This window comes from Rhododendron vialii, chromosome 8a (genome assembly GCF_030253575.1).
Source record: "Rhododendron vialii isolate Sample 1 chromosome 8a, ASM3025357v1".
In the NCBI taxonomy this organism is placed as follows: Eukaryota; Viridiplantae; Streptophyta; class Magnoliopsida; order Ericales; family Ericaceae; genus Rhododendron; species Rhododendron vialii.
Window position 1 is genome coordinate 26,636,956 of NC_080564.1, and position 21,953 is coordinate 26,658,908.

The 21,953-nt window shown below is 38.2% G+C and overlaps 1 protein-coding gene across 6 annotated transcripts; it reads right to left on the reverse strand.

The window, feature by feature from the left end:
* Positions 1-2,743: 2,743 nt before the first annotated feature.
* LOC131336036 (pentatricopeptide repeat-containing protein At1g74850, chloroplastic) lies at positions 2,744-15,189 on the reverse strand. Of its 6 annotated transcripts, none has more exons than XR_009202735.1 (7): positions 14,622-15,189; positions 11,389-12,884; positions 6,546-6,860; positions 6,332-6,439; positions 5,556-6,172; positions 4,442-4,626; positions 2,744-2,968 (listed from the first exon to the last, which is right to left on the reverse strand). XR_009202735.1 is itself a non-coding variant. In XM_058371653.1 (5 exons), the coding sequence occupies exons 1-5, from the start codon at positions 14,961-14,963 to the stop codon at positions 5,833-5,835; spliced, it is 2,601 nt and encodes an 866-aa protein (XP_058227636.1). In that variant the 5' UTR covers positions 14,964-15,189; the 3' UTR covers positions 5,387-5,832. The 6 variants fall into 6 exon arrangements, 1 of the variants encoding a protein (XP_058227636.1); XR_009202736.1 differs by having other exon boundaries at positions 5,505-6,172; XR_009202733.1 differs by lacking the exon at positions 4,442-4,626.
* Between the last annotated feature and the right edge of the window lie 6,764 nt (positions 15,190-21,953).

The window sequence follows — 21,953 nt, forward strand, 5'->3', positions numbered from 1 at the left end:
TGCAATATCGGAGGGAGGGTCTTGACCATCATCGCATTTCCTCACAATTGCCTCCGCGTTCGATTCAATAAGCACCTTAGGACATTTTAGAGCAATCCCCAAATTCAACCCATCCCGAATAGCCAACACCTCCGCAATTCTGGACGAGTTGATCCCAGCATGAAGAGCCAGAAAAATACCAATAACTTGACCATCATCCCTTCGAGCTACTGCCCTTGTGCCAATAGTACTTAAGCTCCTGCAAACCGACGCATCGACATTTATCTTCAGCACATTCCTCTCAGGTCGCTGCCATACCAAGGTTCCCAGGGGAGAGGGACTCAAGGAGGGATGGGGGACCCTAATATTTGCGTCCTTGAATTCATAAAAATCCCTTTGCGCTTTCCTACTAACAGCATCCGTTGCCCAAATTTTTCCATTGAAAATAAGTCATTCCTTGCTCGTCAAATCCACCAACAGTAAAGTAAAGCCATACCTAAAAAAAGAGAAGGCAGACAAAATTGTGTGATACGATCATAGATGCATTCCCACCAATCAACCATGTGCCTGCACTCGAGTAGCTCTTCAGGTCTTAGCTGAAATGGAGAGTGAATCCATACTTTGATTGCAGTCTCACACTAAAAAAGGACATGCGCAATTGATTCTTCCACTATAGCGAGGACAAACTGGGTCAAGTCCGAAAAAGTGCTTTAAAAAGTCCTATAAACGATTTTTTTAATAAGCCCAAATGAAATTTTCGAGTTTACTCCTTGACATTGATTGTTACTCCTTATGTAGTATTCTTTAGTGCATAAATTTACCTCCTTTTTGAACACGTGATACACCTTTTTGAAAAATGCAATCCTATTAGTACTTTTTTGTTTCGGAATCCCTTGGTCTGACCATATATGATCTTTTTCCATGATTGTTTTCTTAGGCCTGAGGAAACTCAGCGAACACGTGTTAATTCCCCACTGCAAAATATCAAAGGGAAACAAAATAGTAGGAAGATTTTTTAGTATTTTACCCTCAAGGCTTCGGAATTAATTGAGATATACACAAATTTAATGGGATATCCGGTTATCAGAAAAAGTTAGTGATTTTTACACTCCACTATCTTATATAGTGCTTAGAATTTACAAGTATCAAACACACATTTGAGAGCGCGTTTATAAAAAATAGAAGCCCCTATTTTGTAATGAAAATCCGTACCCATTTTTTCGAGCGCGTTTTTTCTTTTTCTTTTGATGAGAAGTTGCATAAAAGCCCCTCTTTTGTAATGACAATTCGTGAATCTTTGTTTGATCAAGCAAGCGCCGAAGTAATTCCAACGATTGAAATGCCAGCCCTCAAAGCAAGAAGTCTATTAGGAACTTTTTGTACTCCTAATTAAGAAAATAGCTCCACCTTTGTTTTGTTTTGTTTTGTTTTTTATTTTGTTTGTTGTTTCTATATTTCCGGACCGGCATTGTCAGGGTTTTTTTTTTTACTATGTTTTCTTATCTAATATATCTGGGATGATCTTGTTCATTGAAATTAAGAAAATAGGATCAACTAGGCCAGACTTAGTTTGTTAGGACTCTTCTCTTTCTCCCTTTGAAAAACTTTCCTTTTTTTCTTTATTTCTTGTATCCCCATTCCGCTAAGGCAAATAAATACTTATTTTTTGAACTTAAGGTGATGTATTGTGATAGAATGAGAAGTACTTATTTTTTGAATTTAAGGTGACGTATTATGAGAGAATGACCTGTCTCGTAAAGAAAAAAATAAGTACTTCAAAATAAGAACCTTAGCGGAACGGGACTCGGTCTCATGGACTCTCACAATTAATATAGTGTCCCGAATTTGTACTTTGTACTTTATATACGATGTAAATGATCTCTTCTATTACTTGAAAAAAAGAAAAAGAAAAAGGAGTGTACCAATTAAATAGAAAAGTTTGAAAATTATTTGTGCCACATTCAATTTGGATGACTAATCAAACAAAGAACAGCAAGATCGGTAAATACAGTCATATTTTTCCCATGGAAATCAATATTCCCGCTCCACTTTTTACTCATGGTGCTCCACTTTATTTATGAAGTCACGTTAAAATTAGAGTGCCATCAGTAAAAAGTGAAGCGTAAAAATCAGTTTCCTTTTCCCATTATTGAAAAGGAAAAAAATCTGTATACCATTTTCCAAAAACACGAAACGAATTGGAAAAAATAGATTTTTTCACCTTATTTTCTTATCCTATAATTTTCCTGTTATCTTTATTCTCCTACACAAATCCAACATCCAACTCAATAAGAAAAAGGTTAAGAGATGGGATTCTATCCAGTCCCTTAAAGGAATGGTTGGCCTTTTCCGGTTCCATTTTGATGATTGGGACCGTTGATATTTTAGACCCCGCCGAGAACATTAGGCACGTCAGAATTCATGCTAATCGGACATCATTTGATGTGTTCTCGAAACATATTTATCTCTAGAAAATGAATTTTTAACCAGTGTTGCAATATTTTCTGAACCCATGATTCTAGAGAGAAATGTGTTTTGAAAATATATTAAGCAATACCCGATTAACCTGAATTTTGACGTGCCAAATGCTATTGACAAGGTCTAAAATATTAATGGTCCCGATCATCAAAATAGACCCAAAAACGACCCGGACAGGATCGTCTAGTCACTTTAAGGGACTGGAAAGAATCCCATACCCGAGGTTAACTCCCCACTGTAAAAGCATAAGTAACTGTTCGGAAATGGAAAAAACAATACCCAGCTCTTGCAGTCAGGAAACATACTACTAATGCAAATACTACTCTGACAACAAATAAGTCATTTGCTTCAATATACTCAACAATAACCAATCAGAATTGTTGCTACTTTGGGTGAAACATGAAGCATATTGAAATTACCCCCCTGCTTTTGCAAATTCTTTTCCTTTTTCCTAACCATTGTGTTCCTCTACTTTGTCTGCTTTTGATAAGACCTTGAATGAATGTTGGCCCTGCAAAGTGCCACAATGGAATATTATAAGAAGATAGGGAAAACAGTGAATTGTCCCATTCTTGGTGCATAATGATCAAAGCCAGTGGGAACAGCAGTAGAGGAGACTTTCCAAATAAGTTAAACTAGGCAGGAGAAAATAGCAAGCACGGTGTGTATATGTATGCCTAAGTTTGTCAAGAATAGTAAGGCTATGAGTCTAGCTCCTCTCCAATCCTTCAAATGGATTGGAGAGTACGATTCCGAAAAACGTATGGCTATGCACATGTGAGTGTAGACGGAAATAAACCCTTCAATTGACGGAAGAAGCAAAGGAAGATCTTTATAAAATGAAAAGAAAGACACGGTGCATCGCAGCTTCAGATGACATCAAATGTCTATGCTATATGGACTCTTTTAAATTGGTGAAGTATTCGTGTTGGACACTCATACACAAAGGGCAAAGGAATGGGACGCATCCCATATACCCAGTTGGACACACCAGACAAGAATCGACTACAACACTATGCATAAGATTTCAGTCTTATACAAAACAAGATTTTAGTTCGTAAGCATCAGTTCACTCAAAAAAGAAACGAATTCAACAAATATGAATTCTAGCTGTGGTTTGGTACTATCCAATGTGCTAATAAGATGAATTCCATAGACCAGGGTCTTGTTGAGGACATCATGAGATACTCAAGATTTTTGCTACACTTCTTTCAAGTTTCCATCATGCTTCAAAACAATTAGTATCTTTCCCGGTGATCATGATGAGTTCAAATAAACCCCCAACCATCTTCCACAATATTCTCCAAGACCCAAAAAAAAAAAAGAGAGATTATAAATTTATACCATACAAGGGGCATACCATAGAAGCCTCCAACTGAGTGTAGAGGTCATCTAAACCAATGAGATGGAGACCATTATAAAACAGAAGGTCCAAAGTAAAGCATGCAAGTTCCTAAGAGATTGTCCCACGTCGGTTAAATAATATCTCCGAAACTAGTAAACAAGCCTGGTTGACCCATCCCACCTATTTTTAACTGGTTTGCGTTAAATTCTTTAACAGAACTAAAATAAAAACAAGCGAAACCAGCCGAAGCAGCAAACCAAAAGTCTTTCCCTTCTTTCTAGCCTCCTTAAGGTGTATGTTATCTGGAGGATGAACAACTGTAAAGTTGGTTAGGATATGCATAAAAAGGTTACCATACACTAGCATGAGATACTTGCTTTGCAATTTGTGGTGTTTGAATAATGTTTGTCCATGGCAAACTATATATTCTGTGCGCTCGTTCCGCTTTAGTTGACCGACAATATTCTCTTTTGAAATCCATTCTAAAGCCAGTGGAAGAAAAAAATCTGAGAGTTTTTACATACCACTAGTAGCCAAGATTCTTTGAGCTAACTCCATGACTAGGCCACATTAGAATCTGTCCAATGACCAAATGAAGAATATGTATGACCTAATTGAGGTAAAACAACCTCTCTATACCTGAAAAGGAGCCTTTATCCTCCATCAAAAGTGGCCGCATAAGTACCACCAGACTGAATGATTGACTATGACCAGCTCATGTTCCTAACACAGCAAATTTTGGGGCAGTCTGGCATTCTATATCTTCATTGATAACAATGAAAATTCTTCGACATTCGTTCAAAATATAGCCATTTAGAAACCCCCTACACGCAAAATACAATTGTCAACATATTCTTAAAGGAAATGAGCACTGGGTTTAGTTTAAGGATTCTAGACTTGGCTGCCGTGTTGACAGAGGGTATGTTCAAAGTCACAGGTTCTCCTAATTTTCCTCTCAAAGACACGAGAGATGCCAAAATATTTCTATTTCTCAGCATGTTTCTTGTATATTTAAGGACAAAGGGTGTTTACAAGGTGCCTTAGGCTATGTAACGAATTATATAAGAGTTTGATTCATAGTTCGTGGTAAATCAGATTACGACATAAGCTTTCTTGGTGAGCATCCAAGTTCCTTATCTGAGTATCGAGTGTCCAGCATAGGTACTTAATACATCTAGAAGAATCCTTGAAACGTAGTTTCCAAATTTCTTTCTCCTAGAAACCCAGGAGTTAATTTACTTGATATGGCATCAAAGCAACTACGACAATATAAATGTCTTTTCTTTCATTAATTTGTTCACAATTAAAGCATCTCTTCCTGACATCAAAATCAGGAGACCACCCGAGTAACACTAACAACCTTGCCCTGCAAGATTCCACCTACAAATATGCAGCAAGATTGAAAGAAGCTTAACTAAAAATGTAGTCTACAACTATGCAGCAAGATTGAAGAAGCTTAACTAAAAATGTAGTCTACAAATATGCAGAAAAATGTTGCTTGGAATATAAGAACCCGTATCTAAACCCACTTTGAGCGTGGCAGAAAAACTTCACTATATTTGATACAGATTCACATAGATTTCAGAAAAAGAAAACTAAGCATATATATTTCATCAAATGAATGGAATGTGAAGCAGATCTACCCATTAATATTTCTCAAAAGATGAGGAAAAGATGTTGATAACAAGATATACACAAAGACTTAAGAAGAAATCATGCATCTTGGGCAGGTGAAAATCTCAAAATTCCTCACCTCCGTTTCCATCCCTTGTTAGTAAAGCCACAAGGCAAAATTGGCTTCGACCAAACTAGTAGGCAATTGCTTCGACTTGGCATTATATCTTGGTTCAGCTCAGCATAATGGCAGGCTGGAAGTCAACAACAATCACCATAAATCCATTATTTGCCAAGAGGAAATATTACGATACATCTGAATGCAATCTTACAAATCCCAGTTCCTCTTGATCTGATTCTCAAATCTCCATGCCATACCACTCAGCCTTGTCAGGTAACCTATAGACTTTGTTCTATTAAACCGTGCTCGTCACAAGCTCTGTTGCCATTCTAACTCGTGTTTCAATATCAGCACTTCCGTGCTCGTCTCTCCTGACATCACTTCTGGGTGTTCTTGTTCCCAGGCGGGGAAAGGGTGAGTTACTTGAAGTTATTAACTTAACATTTTCTGACCCTTCTGGCGATCCTTCTGCAGCCGACAAAATCTTTTTAAGCTGAGGCCGTTGACACATTATTCGCCCCTTGTTCCAGCCGGGGTAGCAAAAGGACGATGATACACCGTCATTCAGAAAAGAATAGGCAGCCTTTGCCACGGGGAAATCCCGGGTTATTGAGCTCTTCTCCATGTGCCCCCGCCTGGACAACAGACAGATATATTATTCATTTTTTGTCAAAAAAGACTAGCATATTAAAATATCTTGTTCGGCAGCCCTCATACAATCTTTTATGACCAAGTGCCCATAAAAAATTAAAAAAAAAAAGTAAAAAGTAAAAAACTCAAAAGAAAGGACTTACACTACTACAACAGTTGCCAATGGAGGGAGATCCTCCCCCATCTTGAACATTTCATACATTCTGTTAAGCCAAATTGATATTGCTGTGCACGCACCACCTGTCCACATCCTGCAGAATCATCAATGTGAAAATAAACTTAACTGCAGAAAACTTTGTGAAAAATAGTTTTCTCAAATTCTGGATGGAATGAAGGAGTGACAAAAGCCAATCATACCTGTGTACGTCAACAGACCACACAAGTTTGTTCATACGAAACAACTCCGGGAAAAGCCCCCGCTTTGTTGCTTCATTGAGAATTCTGGCAGCCCGTTCCTTCTGCCCCAACCACCAAAGGGCTTCTATGAGTGTGTTGTAGAATCTTGTTCCCAAATCACAGCCCTCAGAGTTAAGTTTATCAAACACATACTCAACCATCTGCCAGTTAGAGCCATCATCAAAATCTCCCTTGATCATCTGCCCAATCACATTATGAATATTGGATGACCTCTTTGTAATCATTTCATCCAGCAATTTGTAGGCGTCATCCCACCTGAAATTAAGGATACCACGATATAGATCACAAATGACAAAACAGTCAAATGATGGAAAGAGAAATACTAAATCCAATTCAAGTCACAAGTAGCGCAGCCAAAGTTCAGCAAAAAGTTGATTATATAATCCCTGTCAGAGCTAATTCACATTTAAGTTCTAAAGAGGCAAAAACTTGAGCATAGGTTTCCTTTGCATATACCAGTGCCAATATTCATTTCTTCTCACCATTACTGGGGGTATCTTATTTCTTTAGTTTGGAAAACCTTCATATGAAGATCCACCCTTTTAACAAGAGAAAAAGTCTATGGCACTTCTAGTCTTTGGTTTGATAATTTCATGCCAAATAAAGGAATTATGAGTTGCATATAATCCTTCTACCAGCCAGAAGCATATTTTCCCGTATTTCTGAAAAGGGGGAAGGTCAAAGAGAAAAAAAGATCATTTTAGTCATTATCTTCTTCTAGCACACCTCTGAAACCAACAGGTTTTTCCTCAAAATTCTTTTTATTGAACTGATAACCAGACAGTTGGGAATGTCTGAAGAAATTGAGATGGATGAGTAATGGATGACAAAGAAAACTCCAAGTTTCATATGTCGTAAGAAAGAGAACCTGAATTTCTAGAATTCAAGACGATTTCCTTTTAAAGGCTTTTTGATCTAGCTGTAATGGGAGTTCACTGGCCCAGATGAAGGTAGCTAAAAACTCGGAGTTCTCAAAGTCCTTGCTCGAATCAAAACAACTCCAGTGTCAGTAATTGAACGCGACCAAGGCCCTCGAAAATACTTCATTTACTGGAACGAATTCTTGACATCCCTAAGGCTTTAGAGTCTAACAGTTAAATGTCCTGGTTTGCAAACTTAGATGTCATGTTTCCTATGATAATTGATAAGTATTTCGGGTATCTTGTTTGTTCTTGACTTCTTGGTTGTCTTTGAGATGATATATCTAACTTTCCTTGTCTCCATTAATTATTTCTCAGAAATAAAAAGGACTGAAAAGAAGACTAAAAAGGCACTCTCCCCTTAAAGAAGGCATAAACATCCCATGGGCACAAAGCAAGCAATATAAAGTTAGTGCTTTCACTCGCAAGTCAGAAGGTTAACAAGTGAAGAAATGTCGTCAGTGTGCTTTTGCAGTTAACAAGCTTGTCTAAATCTTCCACTATCTTTTCAACCACTGTACTGAATCAGCGTGGTGCTAATGGCTAACCTGGATCTCAGTTGCAATTTAGAATCAGCTCCTGCCTGCTCCTGAATACTTGGCTGTTGTTACAAAATGATAACAAGCCACATCATCTCAGTCTAAGGTCTGAATTTCAACCACCAGGGCTTAATCAGGACAGTAAGATATTATTTGCCCCAAGTATTATAGTATTGTTTAAAAGATCTACTACCCTGCATGTGAGGGTACCGTGCTACTAAAACACAAGTACTGCTCAGTTATTGAAAGCAGTGTCACCTCTTTTCGGACAAGGTAAAAAAGGGCAGAGAGGGAAGTAAGGCAGATGTAGCAAAAGCCTTCAACTTTCAAGGATTTGGCTAATGAATGAATCTACAAAAGTTCTACCCCTATTAACTAGGTTCGACACCAATTTAAACATCACTAGTTCACTACCAATAAATCTAAAGGTTAGTGTCTTATCAAGACCTGACTTATGGTAGGTGTCCTTGGAACATCACCAACTGAGTTTATGGCTCTCTAGGTTGGCATTTGGACTTAGAAACTGATTCTGGATATGACCCAAAAACAAGCAACAGAAATCTTGTGACTTCACAAGAATACAAGAAGGTTAAAATTGATAAAGGAATGTGGCTCCTCTTTGCTTCATTATGTAAATTTCAAAAAAAATTACCAATTTTCAAAAAAAAGTATTGGCTTATTCAATCATTAATTGATAACAAAGCACAGCAACAGCGCAAGTTCAACAACCTGCCTTGCCATTCTGTTGCATTGCTACACTCCTTTTGTTTATTCCCTCTTATGGTAAGAACTTGAACCTAAGTCTCACAATGGTTCTCCCTATAATCTCCAATGACATCAAATTTATGAGAAACAGTTGACCATCTATATGTCAAACCCTTGTTAACATTAACTAAGACATTTATAATCTCATAGCCGAACACCATTAGACAAGAAGAAATAATCTCTTTTATACCAGAAGGATATGACGACGAGGAGGAGACCAGGGAATGTAAAGTGCCACCAGAGAAGGCTTCTGAGACGTCAGTCACTAAAGGCTCGCGTTTAAGCTTCACAGTATATAGCAAAAGCAATGCAACATTAAATTGCAATTTGAAGGTTCACCTAGTATAGCCAAACCAAACCAAACCGAGCCTTACGTCCCAATCACTTGGAGTCGGCTACATGAATCCGTTTCCTCCATTGAGCTCTGTCAAGGGCCACTTGTTCATACAGACCCATTATACTCATATCTTTGCGCACTACAATATCTAATGTCAATTTAGGTCTACCCCTCCCCATAACATTGCTACCTAGAGCTATCCTATCCGCTCTCTTAACTGCTGCATGCTGCATCTTCTGGTCTACGGTAGATATGCCCAAACCACCTTAGTCTATTTTCCCTCAACTTCTCCTCTATAGGTGCTACACCTACCATCTCACGAACTGTTACATTTCTAATCTTGTCTCGTCTAGTCTTACCACACCACACATCCACCTCAACATTCTCATTTCCGCTACACTCATCTTGCTCACATGTTGTTTCTTAATAGGCCAACATTCTATCCCATAAAGCATCACTGGTCTTATGGCAGTTCCATAGAATTTTCCCTTCAATTTTATGGGTACCCTCTTGTCACATAGTACACCAATAGCGCTTCTCCACTTGAGCCACCCCACTCGGATCCTATAGGTTCACCTAGTTTAGCTAACGTACAAAAACTATGGGGTACAATCTCTTACACGACATAAGGCCGCAGCTAATATGATGCAGCGGCAGAGCGCTCTTTTACTAGCTTTTGTATGTAGTTCAAACACTAGGGTTTTGAGAGTGGCATTGAAACAAAGATAAGAGCTTTGGTGGGGGGGGGGGGGGGGGGGGAGGGGGAAGGGGAGAGGGCACTGTACATACCATGCACATGACTAACTGGTTCTGCAGTTAGGGCCAAAAGCTACAGGAAGGACTAAGGAGAGGGTAAAAGGTATGGGGTATAAGATTCATATTCAGGTGCTTAAAGGCTTACAGGCATGGAAAAATATAAGAAGAAGAAAGCTTGGCCATCACGAATCTAGGCATTGCACCAAGTTTCCCGAATGGCATCACATAAACATAAATACACCCCCAGAGAATTTCATATAGCCACATAATTCAGTAAGACATATTCTCTATTGAAGTAGAAGCTTTGCACAGCTTTATGTGTACTTTCAAGCTCTAAGAACTTATTCCAACAAATCACGGCTTACGTATTTTGAACTGTGAATTTTCTGTTTAAAACTTTTCTATTAATGTTTTTATGAAAGTAAATTTGGAGAACCAACAACACAACTCGATGCATATTAATCCCATGGGCAACCCCCCACAGGCCACATCTGAAAGTACCAAAATAAGCCTTGCACATGAAATATAAACAAATGTGTAAGAATATCTACATTAACACCTAACATACCTACACAATGTCCAAATTATTATGTAACATACAACTTAAAGATATGATTCCACTAGAACTAGAAACTTGAATAGGGTACCAATTTGTCCTGCCTCGCGGTTATGCCAATTTCCAACTTTTGCTGCTTCCGTGAATTTTCTTTTTCTCATTCTTATAGACACCAGTCACACCACCATTAATTCTGCATCCTCCTTTGGTATATATTGCATCTATGAGTACCAACATATAAGTGTTTCTCGAACATTCTTTCGACCAGAAAGATAGCTTGATGTTTTTAGCAGGATTCATACCCACTAAAGCTTACTTACTACCACCCTCTAAATGATCGCAACTAGATGATATCTCCGACATGAAATGAGCTTCTAAAAACACGGCAAAAATGGAAGCCAAGGCTTATACCTGTATAGAGACAGTATGGAAACCTTGTAGCTGGAATTATACAGATCTCCTAGATGGAATGCATTACAGCCTAAACATAAAACTTGATGCATCTGATTTATGTTGGGCCCTTAATGGACTATGGCCCTTTCTTTATATAGTTCTTAAGAAATGACGTGGAATCATTTTCCCCCCATGATAATAATCATAAGGTAGAATACAGGAAGAATTAAGCAAGGTTTGTTTTCATCAAGCTATTGATGGTTAGTGATACTTATATATGTATAAAGAAGAAAACTAACAGGACTAAAACAATATCTTTGAAATTTGAATGATATTGTTTTGTAATGCGTGCCTCCAAAACAGAAAATGCTAGGGCGTCAACTAGGATTTGGAAATTAAGCCCAAGCACAGTAATGACCATTGTTCAAAGTTAACAGACAGCAGAATCACCAGCATACAAGCAAATACCTTATTCAAAATAGATGCAAGACAGTCAGGTAACTGAATTAATACTAACCTGTTACCCTTTGCATAAACTCCCAGCATCATACAGTAGCACATGACACTGGGCAGTACACCCAATGCCTTAATTTCCCGGAACTGCTCTTCACTTTCATCAACAAGACCTGCAAAGCAGTAAACACTCAATACTGCCTCAAGGGTACCCTCCTCAGGATCATATCCGGCATTTTCCATCTCAACATAAGCTTTTATAGCTTCTTCAAAATGCCCCCCTTGTTTAAATCCTTCGATTATACCATGAAACGACTCCCTATCCCGTGTGATACCGCACTCACCCATTCTCCTCAATATCGCTTCACACTCCTTGTAAAGCCCCCCTCTTGCAAATGCGTGAATAAGTGTGTTGAAAGTTTCAATAGTTGGCTCGCTCCCAACCTCGTTCATCGTATAAAATGCAACAAGAGCTTCCTCGTACAATGCAGCCTGTCCATATGCTTCAATAACCCCTGTGTAAACCTTTGAACTTGGCACCAACATCTTGTCATTCATATGAAGTAGAATCTTCTTTGCATCCTCGTGAAGCCCGCCCTTTCCACAAGCAATTATCAACCCCTCATATGTCTCCATATTTGGCTCCAAATTCTCCTCCACCATGTCATGAAACAAAATCACTACCTCCTTAAAGTACCCACCTTCTCCGAAAACCTGTATAAGTATATTGTAAGTAGCAACATCCGGCTCCGTATTGCTCACTTTCATTTGAAGGAAAAGTTCACGAACATCATCATACTTGCCACGCCTCCCAAACAAATTCAATAAAATTCTATAAGTAGCCGCATTTGGAGTGCAACCTGCTTCTTGCATTTGCCCAAAAACACCCATTGCCTCTTTAATTGAAGCCGAATGTGCATAAGCCTCTAATAAGACATTATAAGAAGATGCCTCTGGCAAATTCCCCCCGATCTCCATCTCCCTTAGAAGCTCAGAAACCTTCTCTAGCCTACCCAATTTCGCAAATGTCTCAACCAAATAACTATATGTGGTAATATCAGGCAAAACACCACCCTCGTTCATAGTCCTAAAGACCATCTCTGCCTCATCACCTAAACCCCTACTCGCACAAGCACTAAGCAATGTATTATAAGTCACAAGATCAGGTTGTATACCTTCGTGTCGCATTTCGGCAAACAGACCCAATAAGCCCTCCCAATCATATCCGCCTCTAGCACAAGCATTGATCACTGTATTGTAAGTCAAAATGCTCGGCGAAACTCTCTCCTTCTTCATCCTCTCCAGAAGCTCTAACGAAGTCTCGAATTGGCCATTTCTGCCATATGCATTGATTATGGAGGTGAATGAGAAGACACTACGGGGAACCCCCTGTTTGGGCATTTCTTCGAACACCTCACGGCATTTCTCTAGCAAGCCCTCGCGTCCAAGCAATCCGATAATAATGGTATATATGTGCTCATTAGGTTTGCACCACATATGGCGCTGTATATACTTGAAGAGGCGGAGAGACCGCTGCCAGTCACCACGGGCAGCAAATTCCTAGTGAAGAATATCACTAAGTTACTTGAGTTGTTATGAAATAAAATAAAGGTGGTTAGTTCGTTGGCCACTTTCTGAGCTGTGTGTGAGCAGTCAGTCAAGGTCATTCTCTACACATAAGATCCTTTGTGGGCGCCATATAATTGAATAAAATCAAACACAAAGACTATGCTTGGTTAGTTTTAGCGGACAACAAGTCTTGGCAGACATTTTCTCGTGTTTCGTGCAACGGAAAATAAAAGCAAATGTAAATTTTTTGTCATCCACAGAAGACGAGTTGTTTTGGCAGACACTACTACCATACCACCACAAGTGCCACTCAAGTACTCAACCACAACCACCTCTCCACCCCAAACACCACCATCACCGCAGCCACCACCGCCCACCATTCAATACCATAGCCACTAGCACGAGGGTTGGAACCAGGACTTGAGGGGGGCAGACATAATTTTTCATAGGATGATTTCTCGAAATTAAATTCAATAATTTGAGTTTTCATCCGATAAATTGAAGAATTGATCAAGATATTGTTACTATCATATCATCTAATGACACATGGCATCACCATCCAAGTATCCAACAGAATCATTACTATTACTTAATATGTTCAAAATGAATATTTACTTATCACCCATTCAAAATGAAGGTTGTCCATACCTTTAAATTATAAACCCTATCAATAAGGTAAGATAAGATTACAAGTATATCATATTTTGACCTGAGTAGACAATAATGCCCATAAAAATTAAAGAACAGAGATTAAATGAATCAATGCTCTCTATATGTGTATGTGTGCGCGTGCGCGCGTGTGTGCTTGACTCCTTGAATGACTACCTCTCTCATACTAATTTCCTCTTCATTGATAACTTAACCATCAATGTTTGGGTTGATAAATTTTTCTTTTCAGTTTCATGAAGTTATCATCATTCCTGTATATTTTAGATGATAAATTTATTGAATTTGAACATATAGCATCCATTTTAGTACTTTTCAGAGGATACATGTTCTGAAATGAACAAACTACCATCCTTTTTCAATATTATTTTCATAAATTTATCAAATGTTAAATAATTTGCCGATATTGATAAATTTATCAGTTGATTCTTAGCAAGTGATTATTCAATTTTGGCTATCTTCTGCGGCGAGACATCGACCAATATAGTATAAAATTTTCCTATACAAAATAAGAATAGATTAAAATATATTTTCGTATCACTTTTTTTTGTACCATAACTTGAAAAAGTTAATGTGAAAGTTAGCTCTCGAAATGGGAATGTTTTTAATTGATTTACTATTTGAATTTGAAAAGATTGACACTATCTTTAATTTGGTAACAAGGGTATTCATGAGATATTTTGAATTTGAGAATTAACATGGGTCATTTTTTCGTTGAGAGGAGGTATTTAAGTTTCTTTTTTTTTTGGTAAGGCAACTAAGATTACGAATTAAAAATAAGTCTCGGGTATTTCACCCCTACAGAGTCTTGATCTTTCAAACTAAGGACTTGGCAACAAATGCCCCTTATATTTTTACGAGTACGTAACAAAACCATGGAAATTACTACTCATAATACATTTAGTTGAGGCGGGCACCCGCCCCATTGTAGGTCCGCCGTTGATAACCACCACCATTATCCAGGTTGCAACAAAACACAGCAAACTATTTTCCACCGGGAAAAAAAAACAGATTAACTCAAAAACTTTCGGGGTGAAACAAATGGAGCAGAGCTCACAATACCTTGAACACGAGGGCGAAATCGTTTTGGCTCAGCTTGTTCTTGAAAACCTCAAGGCACCGCGCGATGCTCCCCCGCGGCGGGAGGCTGGAGATCTTGTTGATTAGGGTTTCGACCTCGTAGCTGTACTTTCCCTCCTCGACCACGACCGCGTTGCTGTTGAAGACGAGCTGTTTCATCCTCGCCTTGGCCTTGGCTTTCATCGAACCGAGCTCGAGGAGTCTTCTCCGTTCGTGGGTTTTGGAAGGGAAGGAGAAGGAGTGGTTGGGGTTTTGGGGCGGGAGGATGGTTGGGGAAAGAGAGGGAGGGTTGGGGATGGAAATTAGGCGGGATGAGAGGGTCATTTCGGTCAAATTAGTATGGGTTATTTGGGTTTCGCATGAGTGGGGTTGGATTTTGTTGAGGTTTCGGAGGAGAGAGAGAGAGAGAGAGAGAGAGAGAGAAGATGAAGTGGAGAAGGGTTTCGGTTGTTCTCTCAGCGGAAATGGTGGTCTGTGATACTGAGAGAGAGAGAGAGATAGAGAGAGGGAAGGAGCGAGGGAAAATGGCGGAAGGAGGGTTGAAGAAGTGCACGTGGAGTTTGGGGGTTGTGGAATGTGGATAAAGAGACCTTTGCGCTTTGATGGATCCGGAAACGGGTCGGGTTTATATCTGACGACCGGGATCGGGTTGATAAAAAAATAAATTTGAAAAGGGGTTGCTAAATTTTGTTTTGGAAAATGAGTTACACTCCCCTTTCAGCTATTGACATTCCATTTTTTGGTCTTTATTTATGTGAAAATACCAAATCGCCCTTCATTTAGGAAAATTGCAAAAAATAGAGTACCGCTAGAAAGGGAGTGTGAAAATTATTTTTCAGTAATTGAAAAAAACATACATCCAATATAGTAACGTACATGTTTGTGGGTCCAAATGCAGTTTGGGATTTGCATGAATAGACGATTATGTCCAGAGGATCTATGTTCGTAACACTGCTAATAAACTACTTTAAAATGATACGTAGTACAATTTTTTTGTGACAGAAATAAAAGGGAATGTGAGAAACTAAAGGGCACCTTTATAGTTTTGGGGTTTGATAATGAGATTAAATTGGCACTGCGGAGTGGTATATCCAGAATTTGGTACCACTAGAGGTGCAATCGAACACATGCAACTTAGTGTTGAAAAAAAAAATTCTATCTCCTTAATTTCTAAGAATTTGACGATACACCTAATTTGATTTTCTTTTCAACTATTTCTTCAAAATCTCTGTTAAAAATAGTGTTCAACTGTCACATTATCTTAGAATAGTAATAATTAATTAAATTTTTAGTCCTAAACGAATCATCTTCTAAGATCTAGGGAGGAGGAGTTAGATTTAAGAAGAGAAATAATGGACAAAGTGAAAAGGAGCCTTCCTTGACTTGCATTTTATGATGAGATAGTATTTATAATTCCGTCAACACATGATTGTTTGGTGGCTAAAGTTTAGTGGATCCGAATGAATGAATGGAGGTTTGCTTGATACGGAGTAGTAAATATGGTCCTGGAGTGCACTATTACATGATGCCCCAACACCCTCTCTATTACATATTTAGGTGAGATTCATGCACTAAAGTCTTGAGCTTTACAAGTGAAGAAGGGGAACATATGACGATGTCTTTGAGGCAGTGAGGTTTATCCCTTATCGGGCCCATCCAAGCTTGTCTCCTCACTGGACCTGCACTACACTTTTCGGTTGGTGTTCGCTTAACACTACATGTAATGATTCATGATAGCCGACCAGCTAATTACTAATACGGAGTAATATTTTTCTAACCACATGACCAAAAAGTTATATCTCAGGTTAATAGGAACAAGTGGATATTAACTTATATATTACTCAACATTCTCACATCTAACCGATGTCAGACTAAGGAGAGATTTCACAATGTATATTCTCACATCTAACAGATATGGGACTAGGGAGTTTACTATATATGACAATATCTACTGTTGTAAGTTTAGAATTTAGAATGTAAGTAAAATTTACTTAATGTATTTAAAATTTTAAATGACACTAAGCATCTAGTCCTTTTTACGATGCAGGGGAACCACCTAACTCATAACTAATTGAAAAAAGAAAAAATAAGAAGGAAAATTTTCAAAGACTATAAACAAAGAAAACGATAAAATAAATTGAAAAAGTATAATTTTCATTTATTTTAAACACATAAAAAAAAAACACATAAGTGAGACATTCCTAACTTACTCACGCTCACACTAAGATGGAATCTCTCTCTCAAAGTCCCCATCGCCTATGTTCTCTCTCAAAATCCCCTTCCCGCATCTTTTATCTCTATTTTGAAATTGAAAAAGAAAAATCTAGAAAAATTAGGTTGAGAGTTTGGAGGTTTGGGAATTCTTACACTTTTGTATTTAGTGTTTGATAGATTAAAAAATCCTATTTGCACTCCTCTCTTTTCTCATTTTGGAGCCGGCAAAAAATAAAAACTCAGCTATGTTCATCATAATCTACACCATTCCAATCTTTTGTAGAGTGTTTTGTTATTGAATATCCAAAAATATTGAAATGGTTCAAACATCGAAAACCCAACTATTTTCCTCTACTCTCACCTCCCCCGACTCCTCTCAACACAACCACCTTCAAGACAACGAAACCTTAACATATTGATTTTTCTCATCTTCTCTAAACCCTAGTTTGTCTTGACATTGATGAAATGATGATGCCCTTCTTTTCAAACATGACAAAGAGATCAAAATGTAGCTCTGTTCACCATACTCTAAAACATTGTATCCAATCCAATAGTTCTAAACACCTTTAAATTGTTGGGATGTCGAGTTTCAAACATCTCTAGATTTGGGAATTTTTATCCACTCCTACCTCTCCCTCCCTACAACCGCCACTGCCACCACAAAATCCATGCATCAAGGTATGGAAGAAGTGTGGATGGAGGAGGGAGAAGGGGTATGCGGATTTGAAAATTTTACTTTCTTCGCATTTCACAAAAACCAAACCACCTTTAGTGCTTAACCGGTCGGTGACATCCGGATGGCACTTCAACAGTTAAGTATGTCTTTGATCAAATAGAAAAAGTACAGAGCTCTTAGGCGTTGCTTTTTAAGACTTGGATTTGTGCTGCAAAAAGAGTAACTTAACTTAGGTTCCAAGCAAGCTCATGCTAGACAAAATGTTATAATTGCTTCTTGGAGTGATGTCATGCATGATGTTTGAGGTGCCAGATGACGGTCATGTTTCCAAACTAAATCTTCGGTTTGCACGCAAATACTGTTGACTCGGGTTAGGTCTTTTCTAACCCCATTCAACCCAGCCCAGCAATTTAGTTCCACGCGCTTCGGCGAACGTGTAGCGCCCAATATATACGGGTCAACTCGAACACTCCACCTTTTTAAGCTGCTAATCTGTGAAAACTCGTCCAATAATCTCATTTTTTTTTAGTAAAATTGTGTTTTGATTTACTTTGGTCATTTAGTTGATGTGGTCGCACGGATTGACATGTCATTATGTATGAGACGTTCAGTAAATAGCTAAACTTTGAGTTTCGGGGTTGAAATGACGTGCGGAAGTAGTGTGGAAGTGTTGGTAGCAATCGGAGTTTGATTCGATGAACATTGGCAAAATTTCAAAATCTGTCCGCGATGTACAGGTACGGCTTTTTTCGGTACAGGTACATCTCGATCAGAAACTGTGAAATGCTAAAATTTCTGGGTACCTGTACCGGTATTGGTATTCCTCGGTACCGGTACATCGTGTAAAAATTTTGAAATTTCAGCACGCATTTCAGACACTATAAATAGACCCCTTATGTTATTTTCTCACTCCAAGACCACGAACTCAGCCCTAAAATCGCCCCTCTACCTCTCTTCAATCTCTCATCCAAATTCTTGGATTTGCACATCAAACACCTCAAATCTCTAAGATTCAAGAGTTTTCTTCCTCAAAATCACAAGATTCTTGCATTTGGTGAACCAATGATGAGTTTTGTATTCTTGTTCTCACTCCTTGAAGCTCTATCACGTTTTTCTCTCTCTCCTCTCGATTATTGGTCGATCTTTGCTTGTTATTCATGTTTTTGGGCTTTGTTTGCTTTAGATCTTGTATCCAAGTTTGGGTGAAGCTTGTCTTTAAAGGATTCAAGCTTATTGCTCTTGATAGACTTAGGGTTTTGCTCAAAACCCATTGTGGTAGGGATTTTTTACTCTTATTATGCGTTTATACGGTGTTTATGTACCTAGATTGTGCATTGTTTCGTTGTTTGAGATTGTTTCTTTCATTTCCGAGAATCTGCAGAACAGGGTCTTTGTTTTGGGGTTTTACGCCTTTTTAAGCTCAGAATTGAATTTTGGTTCCTTCGTATGAAATAGAGTAGACTTAAAGCCCGTTCTAATGCCGCTAGAATCACCCAAAACCGTTGAGAATCGAATTAATGGTGGATTTTAGAAATCAGGTCACGAATCTGTCTCGTTTTCTGGGTTTGCGCCCAACTTCGAACGGCCATAACTTCTTCGTCCGATGTCCGTTTCATACATATTTTATATCGATTCGAAGGTCTTGAAGTCAGCTTTCTTCTGCTACTAGAATCACCTGAAAACTCTTAGTACACAGAAAGTTATAACCCTCTGAGTAGAGGTGTGTCGGTCTGTCAAGGTCGGTTGGCTATTCCTAAGAATGTTTCGTTCCGTGTTATGACTCCTTATATAATCAGAATGTATTTAAGTCACTCTCGAATGTGATTGCTAGTGTCTTAATGACTCGTATCCTCGTGCCTCGACTTGTTGAGCTCCCTAAGTTCCTTTGAAACTCGTTCTATAAGATTCTTAATTAGAACCTAGCCGGTGATGTGTCGTGGAATCGTTGTGGATTCAGTATGTGACGTCGAGCGTTGTGATAGATTTAAAGGAATAGCGTGGACTTAAAGTATTTATCAATGTTCAATGGGGTATGCTTATGAGTTTGCAATACATTGTGGATAATGTATGATCGAATGTGAACCTGAAAAAAATGATATTTATTTATATACGGATTGATAATGCTTTTATGTTTACGTGAGTTGTAAATTCTGAATTGAGGGTCCTACAATGCAAGGTGTGGTAATGCGGAGACTCTAAAGGGCCCGCAACGCAAGGGGTGGTATTGCGAAAACCCAAGTGGATAGAATTCAATGTGACGCAAGGGGTGGTAACACAGTTGAATGTCTCACATGATGAAGATAATTTTGTTTGACTTCAGAAGTCTATGTTGATGTTTGGATTGTTTGTTTTTTGGGATTGTGGTTGTCGAAAAAGTGAATGAAAGGTTGATTTTATCAAGGTTTTACTAAAGAAAGGAGTTTGGATTTTGAAAAGAGGATTTTATCAAAAATCCTTCAGTATTCTTGAGCGAATCAACGGATCCGGTATTTGGGCACAAATCAACGGACTCCGGTATTCAAGCTTGAATCAACGGAGTTTGACCCGTAATGGTCTTGAGTTTTCTCAAAATTTGTTTTGGAAATCAAAAGGAAAATTTTATGAAATGAGACTGCTTCGTTTTCTCCGATATTATGGAATAACGCCTCAAGCGTAGGGCCTAATACGTCTGTTGAAGCATAATAATCCGGAAGACCGGGATCGTACCCAAGGAAATAATTATATGGCTTGGTCGGATTTGTAGATGCAAGTAAGCTCGGGTTTTCGGCCTTTAGACAGCCAACTTTGTTTTACTTTAAACGGTGGAAATAAAAGGCTAAATTAAAAACGAATTAACTAGAGAAAAGATAGGCTAGGTCTAGGAATTATTAACACTCAAGACTCGAGCTAAATCACACTCTTCACCCAATTACACAATTTAAGATACTTGATTAAAGTTCTCAAATCGGAAGATAAAATGATTTGAGAACCAAGTTAGTTCTAGAATTCATTTGGCAAATACCTCGAGCGACAGAGCTTTAAGCATCATGTGTGGTGGGTAGGCGATACTCCCACCTACACATGATCAAAGAGGTTAACACCTCGGTGATTTGTCAAACAAACCCGAACCCCACATCAATTTTCAAATCAAAGATTAAAGCCTTATTGGGTGCAAAATGCAATTTTCGCTCGAGCCATGAGAAGCTAATCATCCCATGACCTAATCCTTGAAACTACTCACACATATCTAGAGAGATAAGAGTAAGCAAAAATCTAGCTAACATAATGAAATAACAAGACTTGAAATAAACTAGAGATTAAGATAGATCGGGAGAGTGGCAACAACTTTAATAAAGACAATAATAACAAAACTAAACTAATTAAGACAGGAAATTAAAAGATAAGTACTGAAAAAAATGAAGAACAACAAGAACAATTTGAAAATGCAAGCCAATCTAATCCTAGATCTAGAAAAATGTACTATTGAATCTATGCTACTTTTCTTTACAAAATGATGTCACAAGGTTTTATACTCCGGAGATCCACGCACAGAATATACCGCGAGATGCTCTGAAGATTCGCCCCTAAGGCCCTCGGCATCGATGGATCATTTCCCTTCCCATCGATGCCGAGCCTCTTATCTTCAGCACTTTAGCTTCATAGCTCCCAGCAGCTTCTACAGCACCAAACAACTTTCACAGCATCTTATTTTCATTCTCTAAACTTAAGTAAAAATTGCATTTTAAACATTTCTTTTACATTTTCTTTACTTTAATTTATTTAATGAAAATAAGGAAGTACCCCCCATTTGGAAACAATAGCATTACCAGAATTTTGAGATTTCAATCCAATCAAAATGTTGACCCCCAGCTTTTAGTGTAAAACAGAAAACAGCACACTTTTCTATCGAATAAATGGCTCAAAACATGACCTTAATCTTTAAATAAAACCTTGCAATTTTGAAGTTGCTCTTAGAAAAATTCAAAAATCAATTACTGCCATTTTTTTATCTCGAAAATCGATATTTTTTCGAAAAGTGATTTTTCCATACTTAGACAGATTTTCAGGGGCCGACAGGGTCTTCATTGGTTCCTCGGGTACTTGGACGGACTCGGGCCATGGATGATGTCAAAATATGCCTTATTCACACGATTTACCTCAAAGCACTAAAAACATATCTTATGAGTAAATGCAATTAAGAAGCAACTAATTAAGCGATGAAATTAACTAAAACTAGATACTAGCGCACCCTGCATTGCATTAACGGGTGCTTATTAGAGACTCTTTGGTGAATGATATGAGTTGAGGAAGTAGTTGTAGTGTTCATTCGAAAAGTTATCAGATGGTTGAACTATTGTTGTAATTTGTTGGATTGATACGAGGTTAAAAGTTGCTTTTAGTTGATTTATGAATGGTTAGAGACATCTGTACGACGTCCAAGATTC

Coding starts and splice junctions, on each gene's coding strand:
- LOC131336036 (XM_058371653.1), bottom strand. CDS start 14,963: ATGACCCTCTCATCCCGCCTAATTTCCATCCCCAACCCTCCCTCTCTT. Junction 6,861..11,388: donor GTTTATGCAAAGGGTAACAG/GTTAGTATTAAT, acceptor CCTTAATTTCAG/GTGGGATGACGCCTACAAAT. Junction 6,173..6,331: donor TTGGCAACTGTTGTAGTAGT/GTAAGTCCTTTC, acceptor TCTGTTGTCCAG/GCGGGGGCACATGGAGAAGA.